General features: G+C 34.9%; 1 protein-coding gene across 1 annotated transcript; it reads right to left on the reverse strand.

Moving 5' to 3' along the window:
- Window positions 1-1,189: 1,189 nt before the first annotated feature.
- On the reverse strand, window positions 1,190-9,951 carry LOC112040566 (uncharacterized). The gene is made up of 10 exons (XM_024073453.2): window positions 9,400-9,951; window positions 7,518-7,585; window positions 5,562-5,632; window positions 5,107-5,385; window positions 4,380-4,543; window positions 4,217-4,272; window positions 4,052-4,104; window positions 3,815-3,935; window positions 2,415-2,512; window positions 1,190-1,610 (listed from the first exon to the last, which is right to left on the reverse strand). The coding sequence occupies exons 1-10, from the start codon at window positions 9,750-9,752 to the stop codon at window positions 1,539-1,541; spliced, it is 1,335 nt and encodes a 444-aa protein (XP_023929221.2). The 5' UTR covers window positions 9,753-9,951; the 3' UTR covers window positions 1,190-1,538.
- Window positions 9,952-10,631: the final 680 nt, after the last annotated feature.

Below are 10,631 nucleotides of genomic sequence, written 5' to 3' on the forward strand. Positions count from 1 at the left end.
GTAGATAAAAAAAAAAATATATATATATATATATATATATATATAATTTAGTAGAGATCCCAAGCAATATAGAATAGTAGTTATTAGTCAGTCATTACTCAGTACAGTAGTTGTCTCGTTTTAGTTTTAAAAACAAAAACAAAACAAAAAAGGAAGAAGAAGAAGAAGAAAAAGCCTAATGGCATGTTTGGATGTTTAAAAAATGAGGGGGAGTAGAGTAGAGGGAGGGAGAGTAATGCGATTACCTTGTTTGGAAGTTTTTTAAAGAATGAGGAGGAGGGGTTTGGAGGAGTTTGGAGGGGTTTGGACTCCCTCTAGCCCCCCAATTTTAATTCCCCAAAATTGGAGAGATTTGGAGGGGGAGTAGAGTACATAAACTATTGACCAAGTAAATTACCTAATTTACCCTTATTATATTAACAAAATTACACAAGGGGAAGGGCTAATTACTCCCTTCCCCCTTACTAATTTTAAAAACATCCAAATAAGGTGGAGGTGAATCATTCTCCTCTACTCTCCTCCCCACTACTCCTCTTCCCTCTACTCCCCTCTACTCTCCTCTCTCTCTAAACTTCCAAACAAGCCATAAAAGAATAGGGAAGAGTGTGGGTGAGAGAGAAAATATGTATAAAACATAAACTAATTGAGGGTCACTGTCACTGGCCACCAAGGAGGTGCAAATGATCTCTGGTTTTTTTTTTTTTTTTTTGGTTGCTGCTTATCAGTGTCCTTACTCATTGTGTCACAACCGTGTACTTGTGTCCTCATTTGTTTTTTTTTTCCTCCCTTCGCCGGACACTCAAGGGGCAGCCATGTCCGAGGTATGTCTATGGCCCATTTTACCGTATCCATGCTTTCTAGATTAGAAACTATGAGTGACAAAGAGGGAGTGAACCCATGGTGCAATTGTTTGAAAATAGAAATGACATTTCAGCTTATTTTTGAGAGCTTTCTTCTTCTTCTTCCTTTCTTTTTTGTTTAACTACAAAGAAAAGTTTTTTGGGAGGAACAATCTGATATAAAGCGCCATATGTTTATTAGATATTGAAGTTCAGAAACCCTAAGTGTATTGTAGAACACCATCCTGTAAAATCTTACTAAAACAGGATGCATACATTTGGGTCATTTGGTATAATGCTACTTCATGTTTAGTCCGCCATTAAGGTTATCATATAAACACTAAGAAACCTTTTCATCAAATTAAGTTATATTTCATTAACTAAAAAAAAATAAAGTTTAGGTATGATTACAAAAATGAAAAGCTAATTGGCATCAAATATGAAAGCAAACCAACCTATTAGGAAATAGGTAGCAACAATTCAGTGAAACTCCCTATTTCTCCAACTTGACATGAAATATACACCATAACATCCCGAAGTGAGACAATGGGCTAGGTACTCAAAATAGCAATGCAGTCTAACCCATCATCAGATCATCAATTGAAGACCCAAACTTGTATAGGGACTACAGAAGGAAGTTATCAATCATATGGAAAACCACATCAGCACCATCTGAATTTAACCAAACTTGTATAGGGACTAGAGAAGGAAGTTATCAATCATATGGAAAACCACATCAGCACCATCTGAATTTAACCAATAGCTCTTCACCTGAAAACACAAGTAGATAATAAGGAAAAAAAAAATAAAATCAAAACATCAAACATTTGTTACTGGCCAGCACTTTGACCATATATTTTGTATTTGCCTCGTTATTATATGTTACAGCCACTTAAAGAATCTTGAACTAGACCCCTTCAAGGTTTAAAATGACTAGGTTATACTGGTATAGTTTTCAAGTTCAGGATGCAATGTGGAAAGAAACTAAAACAAGAAGAAAAAGAACTAAAGCTGCCAAGTAGGCAAATACTACTAATTTACACTTGGACATAAATATCTACAGCATCCAATTACTAATAATTTAGACTTGGATATCAATAACTCTTCTTTAGTTAAGATGGTCTCCGAGGTATGTACAGAATCTACAGATATAATACCTATTGGTTTGGTTTGACCAGTTTGACCCAAAGACAAGACAAGCTTGTGACCTGCTACACTCATATCATAGTATCTACCTAAGGCAGCTACCTCAGCACAAGGATTTGTGTTCACACAACCTGCAGGACAAGTTGTATGCTCAACTAGGCACATTTACAGCTATGGAGCACATTTCAGGAAAAAAAGGGAAAAAAAATAAAAGATGAAGAGAAAATTAGGCACATTAAGACTAACATCTAGAGTAGGCACAACCTCTCTCAATCAATGATATCAAAGTTAACATGTCCTACAGGAACAAGAAGAATTTCCCATCCATTTGAAGGAGGTGTTCAGAACACAAGTCAAAAGAAAAAATCACTAGGAAAAATGCTTTAGAGCTTTCAGCTTATAGAAAAGCTACTAAGATTCAGAACTTGCCTGGATGGTATTGTGAGCAATATATCGCTGTCTACTTTTTTGAAAGCTGACATCCACACGTTCCCAAGTTACCTGAGTTAGACCTCTAATCATCTCCTCTACATATATGGAAAGAAGAATACTCATAAATAACCAGAAGTGAAATGGGAAAAGAACTTAAGAATAAATGTTACAGAAAAAATATTGTCAGGCATATGCAGATCAAACACTATGGTCAAGAAGTTAACAGTGAGACACATAGAGAGTATATGTGTAACAGTAAGCAGCACATTTCATTTTAACTGTAAATGAGATATATAATATATTGTATTTCTGCATCGCTTAAATTTTGTCAGTTTCTTCTCGTGGAATTTTTGGAGTTATGTAATTTTAGATTTTAATTCCAGGCATCTCTCTTGTATATTTCCATAAGCTTCATTGATGCCCAATAATATCTCATTAATATAACTCTTTCTACTGATAAGAAATAAAAATGTAGATACAATAATAAACAAGAGTTACATCCCCCATCCTTTTTGTGGTTTGATTGGTAAGTATTTCCAAATCTAATTAGAATGCACTTATGCACCATTGAAGTGCAAGAATCCAATAAAGATGCCACCTATTGAACTTAAGGAGTTTAGATAAATTGGAAGTGTTTCGCACAATATTGACAACATTATTAGCAATCATCAAGTAGCAATTGGGAAATCAAATGATGTTTAATAGAATATTATTATAACACAAAACTTATATGATTGCTATTGTGTAGAAAACATCATGAGAAGTGAACCATGGTCAGGAAACAAGCATAAATAAAGGAAAAGGAGACAAATTGGGACAGAAACATGTATTTAAAGAGCGCAAACAGGGTGAACCACCCTTGTAAACTGGATGTCTACATGAGAAAACAGAACAAAACATATCTAAAGTTTAACAACTCAACAAAATCCAACATTGGCTACCCATTCATTTAAGACTTTAAGAAAGAAGAGGCCCAATATCTTGTGCTGCAAGTAAATAACCCAATCTTGGGCAAATTCTATTTTCTTTAAGGTGATAATTCTTCCCCAAATAACCTTTGGGAATGGTGAAGATAGTAGGGAAGGTAATAATATCAATGCTAAAGGTAATTAGTAATATGGGAATGATGATGTTTATTGTTGTAGTTAATTAATTTTTGAATGTAAAATTTGTACAGTTAACACCTCCAACCATATGCTTTGAACTTGGAATTTGTTTCTTTGTCTTATTTTTATTGTATCACATCCTACCATCCCCATCTCCAAGAGACACCAACAATGCACAGAAACCAAAGCTCAAATTTTTAGGTTCGCACTGTTGTGTCCACCCCTGGAAAACTAAAGCCAAAAACTAAGCAACACCAAAAAAAATAAAAGAAGGTGAAAGGTTTGACAAACCTTCTAAGTCAATCGTTTGGTTCCCAGCAACTAAAGATGCTTTGTTACAAACGTCATCCATGGTTTCTCGCTCAACATATACAATATGGGGGTATCTCTCATCTGTTACAAGAAGATTGGACTGCAAATGAAAAAAAGAAAAAAAAAATTAAGTGTTTGTTATTATATAAAACATGTACATATTAATGGGAATAATAATGCATTAGAATGTATATAAGACCAAAACTCAAACCTAACCTTCGGAAGTTCATTTTGACGCCGAATTGATGACGTTCTCCAGCCAACCATATCTTTATGACAAGTTAAGGTTGACATAAGATCATATAAAAAGCAAAGATAAGACCTTATGTTTAAACACAACATTCAAAATCCAAAAGCTGCCTTAAATACAAAAGAGGATACGGTCATAATTTGCATTTGCATAAGCCACACGCCTTTTGAATGCACGTAAAGCTGATCTACACAGGTCATTAGTCACAAATTAGTGGAAATTGCAACAAATAAATTCTTAGAATTCAATGCTATTTGGTCAACTGATCAGTGTTGTGGATAAATTGACACTAACATGAATTTTAGGTCCTCAGAGTCATTAACCATTCGAAGGAGGAGAGGAGGTTTCCCGTCATTTTTGTCCATGAGGAATAGATGCTTCCCAGACATCCCAGCAACCAAGTGTGCAGTTTGAGATGCTCTTCTCTCGAGAAAAGGAAGACCACAGAGAAATGGGAGCTGTAAATACAAAAACAAGATATCAAAATGCAAGGGTCATTGTACTGGATACATGTAATCCATCAGATGCATATATAAATAAAAATATATTGAGATTAATTGTCTCATTATATAAAAATTCTCTAATAACATAATGAGAACACAAGATAATTAAAACTTCATCAAGGTGCAATCTAGTGGAGATCTCAATGTTCTTCAGTTATCATCATACCAATAATCACAATAACCATGTATTTACTTTCTTCTAAAGAATCTGAACCAAGTGAATTTGTAAATATGATAATCCATATCTACAACCTTCTCTTGCCAGGGAGCTCTAGCTCAATTGGGACCTCCTCCCCTTGCTAGTGATAGGTGGAGGGTGAGTGTTGTGGGTTCAAGACCCACTAGGTGTATGTAATTTACCAATAAAAAAAATTCACAACCTTCTTTAACTTAGTAAGAACTGCCAATCAATTTTTCCCTTAATGCTTTATACACAGAATATGCATTCTTGCATGCATGTATGTATGTATGATGGTGCTCAAATTGCCTATAAGCATTTAGTAGCAAGCTGAACCTGCCTGTTTATGTCCCTTTGAACCAAGATGTGGTGTTGCAAATGTTATAAAGTTCATGGGCTCCAACCCAGCAATTTTAGCTTCATGAGGCTGCTCATGGCCTTGCACCATAGAATTCTTGTGCTCTTCACTTACAGGGTTTCCAGTAAGAGCTGCAGTTTTCACAATTGAAGAGTGTTCATACAGCCTCCCAATGGCATACCTTGCAACAAGGCCTCCTAAAGAGTGTGCTACAAAAGAGATCTTCCGAACCTCAGGCCTACGTCTTACAACAGCTAAGACCTGCATCAGGTAACGCTCTATCACTCAAGATTGATGTTGCAAAGATATTCCCAAATTAGTAATTAATAATAACAAAAACAACAATGGCAACAATAACCTAGGAAAATTGAGATAAGTGAAGTTCAATATATCAATTAATCCAGGAAACATAAGGTCATAACATTATTACCAAATACCTCTTCAGCAAGCCTCTCACCCATCAAGTCAACTCCATCAAATGTCAATCTCGAAGAATTACACTCACTGCCTGCTTAAAAGGTATCAAGTCAAAAAAAAAAAAAATTATGTACTTGATCAACACATTAAGTACATTAATAGAGCCATTGAAAGGCATAATAGGAGGCAAGAATTTTTAGACTTCAGAAGGCTTAATAATGAATCACTAGAGTATAGAGAGCATAGAGAATAAAATTAGCTTTAACAATCCTGAGAAAAATGAAATGAGTTACATTTATAAAGTAGCTGGCCACTTTGACTTCATCCTAAATTCATATTAATTCAAAATATTCAAGAATTTGGACAATCATTTATTATTTCTTTTTCTATATCAAATATTCACCCAGAACAAAGCCATACCTTGTAAGTTAATTGCCAAAATTCTTTATAAAGTTGATATAATTATACACTAATTTTAAAGTTTATTCCCCAAAAAATTTCCAGAATTTGGTCAATTTTAGCCAAATTTCTGAACCTATTACCAAATAATTTTGATAGAATGGTGCGGCATCCCTCGCCTAAGCATGGATTCCAAGTTAAAAGTTATTGTAAGGCTCTAAGATCAGGGGATGAGGAAGTTACCTCCTTGGAAGACCATATGGAAAGATTGAGCTCCACCTAGAGTTGCTCTATTCACAGAGACTGCGGCACTAAGGAAAATATTGACAGCAGATAATTTGAGGAAAAGGGAAATAAGAATTGAGGAGTGGTTTTGTATGTGTGATTCCAATGGGGATTTTGTGGATCACATTCTTCTACACTTATTTATTGCTAGGGATTTTGAGGTATATTATTATGCCTATTTGATGTTAGTTGGACAACGCCTCAGTTAGTGAATACCATGTTGGCTTCTTGGAACAGGAAGTTGGGAAAACTCAATAATGGAGTTCATTGATAGCTCCTTTGGGCCTTATATGGTGTCTTTGGAAAGGGCCGAATAGGCGTACTTTTGACGGAAAGGTGTCAGTCATACCACATTTCGGGTTTGCTTTTCTCAGAACCTTACACAACTGGACTTCATATTCCATTATTTCTCCATACTCGTTTTCAAGGACTTCCTAGATGATTTATATTTCAGATGTTATCTTTTTTTGTTCTTTCTAGTTATTCCTTTGCATACACTTTGTCTAATAGGATAACTCTTTTTTGTGCTTTTTAAATAAAATTCATTACTTATCTAAAAAAGTTTGGCTGAATTTAATTTAGATTTTTTGATCGGTGAATTTAATTTAACTTAATTCAAGACTAAACATTTAGTTAATTAACGAAACATTAAGAGAACTTCTTATTGACATAATTCTCTCTCTCTCTCTCTCTTGCATACATGTTGCTCATAAATCCTTGGTAGTATATGCTATACCCATATCAGTAAAAACTTGCAACTTTAGATGTTATCACCCAAAATCAAATTGTCCCCCATGCGAATTTTGTGGCATAATGCATAGTAGAGCATATGAGTGCAGCAGGGAAGCCTTGATGATGCCAGGTCACTACATGAATATGCAAATCGATTCACAATCCTAAAGCATTTGGTAAAGTTGCTAAAAGCGGATATATTTGCGTATAACTCTATAAAGTAGGAAAACAATGAGAATTTAAAAAATACACAATGGTTTTGAAACTCTTGTTCAACAAATTCCAGTTAAACAGGGAAAACTTTATCAACATAATCAGATAAAAAGTGGAGTAAAATTAGCCACATCTGCTTGTAGAAGATTATAAATTTATCTATGTCAATCTGAAAGTAAAAAGTCATCCCAAAGAACAAAATTGAAATGAAAAGCTATTCTCTTCAGCATTCTATCAACTACGTATGATTAGTTGAAAATACTCAGATATCTAATTAGCATCCTATAAATTAAGAAAGCTTTAACGAGCAGGTAAAGCAGGAATCACATGTGACAAGGAGAACTCACGGTGCACAATTACTTTATCAGGGAGCTTCTTTACAAACTGCTCTCCTGCATATCTCCAATCTGAGGCACTGAAAACACAAAAAAGCTGTATTAGAGTATGTACAAGCAGAACTCTTTTGTGGAGCAACTATTATCTAACAGAACATAATGATCACTTATATGAAAATAAAATTTGAGATGGAAGATTGAGAAGGCCAGGAAAGACAAAAAGATCTCGGACTAAGGGCAGGTTAAGTACATTAATGTGTCAAAGATACTTATTAAACAAAGAAGACACAAAAGATGAGATATATGACACAATGACCTTGTAACAAGTAACTCGAGCAATCACACGTCTCTGTAAGATAAGATTGACTGCAAAATTGTGCCAAGTTTGTGTGAAAACTTACATGACAATTTTAGATAGATACTGTATACCTGCTACATGGAAAGTTTTCACCATTGAAGACAAAATTATGCCATTGGAGTAGGAAGAAGAAATATTTTATGCAAAACATTTAAACCAAGCCCAGAAACTTCGAAAAAAATTATTCTTATAACCTGAATTTTTTTCTTTGGAAATTAACACAAAAACACACAATGGTTCTTTAACCCATAACCTCACTCTCTACCTCATTCTTCTAGGAAGAGGAGGTGTCATTGGAGCTAGAGATCAAGGGCCTCCCAACTGAAACTTATACCCCACATTACTAGATAAAGCTCACACCTGTTACTTTCCTTTCAGCCTTCAGCAATTTGGGTAATGTTGGAATAGCATTCTAGTAAATTTTACTACCTCCAATGGAATGTTTTTTCAACTATACATAAATATAATCACACGCCTGGAAAATTAGAAAGTTAAATATGATGGTGTCCTGGCATAGCCTTAACCAACCGCTCCATTTCAACAAGGATTTACTGGACTCAATAGAGGGAACCGATAATAATTTGAGCAGTCATTGGAGCTTGGATTAAAAAGGTAATTAATTTATACCGCTTTAGCTTTAGCCATAATTTTAAGGAAGAGGTTCCTCTGCCCGGAAAAGGGCTTTAGGGAGTATAAAGTCTACTTCTCTTTGATTGGAATCACTTGATCCTGTCGCTATAGTTCATGTCCTGAAATATTGCAGTTTTTTTTTGCCAATGAGCTCTAGCTAAATTGGCACCTCCTCCACTTGCAAGTGCTAGGTGGACGATGAGATCATGGATTTAAGACCCACTAGGTGGACCATGGAAGTGTAACTTACCAATTATTATAAAGGAATTATTTTGTTTCTTTTTCATTTAAGAGGAAATGGGTTTCTCCTCCTATATCTAGTTCTAGACTCTAGTATATATCCCATCGAAAGGGCAAAACTTAGGTACAATACTTAGGTGCTGTTTTTTAGGTTCTCCCTCTTAAAATTCTGCCATGTAGCTGTACTTAATTAAAAATACACTTTCATTCATGAGAAAAAAACCACATTTCAAATGCTTAAAAGGGAAATTTAACTAACGGCGCCTAAGTCCTATATCTAAGTTTTGCCTTTCTCGCAAAATAAAGTTGATGCTTGCAAAATACAAGTCATAGCTCGTAAGCAGTAGTTAAAATCCAAGACAAAGCACCTTCCTAATCAAAGCAAACAACTACCATTTGCAATATAAGGGTTTATTTATTTTATTCTTTTGCATTTTTTTTTTTTTTTTAAATTTCACAAGTAGTTTAAAAGCTTTTAAGGCTATGCTTAATGGTGTCAAATTTGCAAGGTCTTATTTTTTATTTTTTATTTTTTTCCTTTCTACTCTTTACCAGCTATTCAAACGATACATGAATCATGAATGTGAGCTAATTTTGATTTCAACGTAAAACTCGAACCAGCAAAACCGAATTCAAGCTCCAAAAAATTCAACAAATTAATGGTACCTGCCAATAAGTCCATTAACCATGACGACAAGGTGGTCCGGGAGCGGCCCAGAGGAGACTTGGAAGACGTCCTCGCCGCCGCTATCGGCCTCGACCTTGATGACGCCCTTGCTGTCTTTGCCCTTGAAGCAGCCACCGCCAATCTTCCTCAACACCTCCATGCTCTTACCGGAGCTGCTCGCCGCCGCCGCCGCCGCCGCCACCAAAGGCCTCCTAGTCGGAGACGAGAACCCAAACCCTACGCTTAATAAAAACGCCGATTCGCTTCGAATAGGTTTGGAAAATGCGGGTGCGAGCGACGATGAGGATGAAGCTGCTGAAGCGGTTAGAAGAGGAGAAGTTGTGGCGATCATGGAACGAAGAATGTGAAAAAGGAAAAAGGAAATGGATCGTGTGTGGGTGTGTGTAAAGGAAGGAAGAGCCAAGAGTGTGACAAGTAGGAAGGTTCTTTTTGTTTCTTTGGGTTTGTGGGGAGTTTCTACTCTTTTTAGTTTTTACAGTTAAAAAATAGAGACGCACCATTATTGATGATTCTTTCTTTCTTTCGAAGACTTTTCAAATTTCAAGCTCTTTTTCTTTTTTGACGGTTTCCTATTTCAGGTTGGGGCCGTTCGACTCTTCAAACTTCAACCTCTTTTATTGTTGAAATTTATATTATTTGAAATGAAATTTAGACCCAATATATATATATATATATATAGTATGATACCTGCAAATAATGAATAATTTAAGTAATCTGTGGTTAAACCATTGTTATTAATACCGTTTTGGTTTGTCAAGTGGAATGGAATATTTCGGTACCGGCCGATTTTAGCATATCGTTTCAGGGTGTTTTGAGATTCCTAAAAAATAATTTATATATATTCTTGTAGGACATAAAATTGTCAATTCTAATAAATAAATAACTAAATATCAAATAATACAAATTATTTAGCCTTAACTCTTAAGTCATAAACATCAATTTAACGTCACACAATAAGAAGATTTACAAGTCAATAACTAAATATCAAATAATACAAATCATTTAGTCTTAACTCTTAAGTCTTAAACATCAATTTAACATCAATTTAACATCACACAATAAGAAAATTTATAAGTCAATAACTAAATATCAAATAACAACTCCTAAGTTCTTAACCACAAAACAAATTATAAGAAAAAAAAAATTATGACAGAGGGAGAATGAATGAACAAACAAAAGACATTATTTATGACAATGTATACCACAATCA

The sequence above is a fragment of the Quercus suber genome, unplaced genomic scaffold, assembly GCF_002906115.3.
Source record: "Quercus suber isolate HL8 unplaced genomic scaffold, Cork oak 2.0 scaffold_151, whole genome shotgun sequence".
In the NCBI taxonomy this organism is placed as follows: Eukaryota; Viridiplantae; Streptophyta; class Magnoliopsida; order Fagales; family Fagaceae; genus Quercus; species Quercus suber.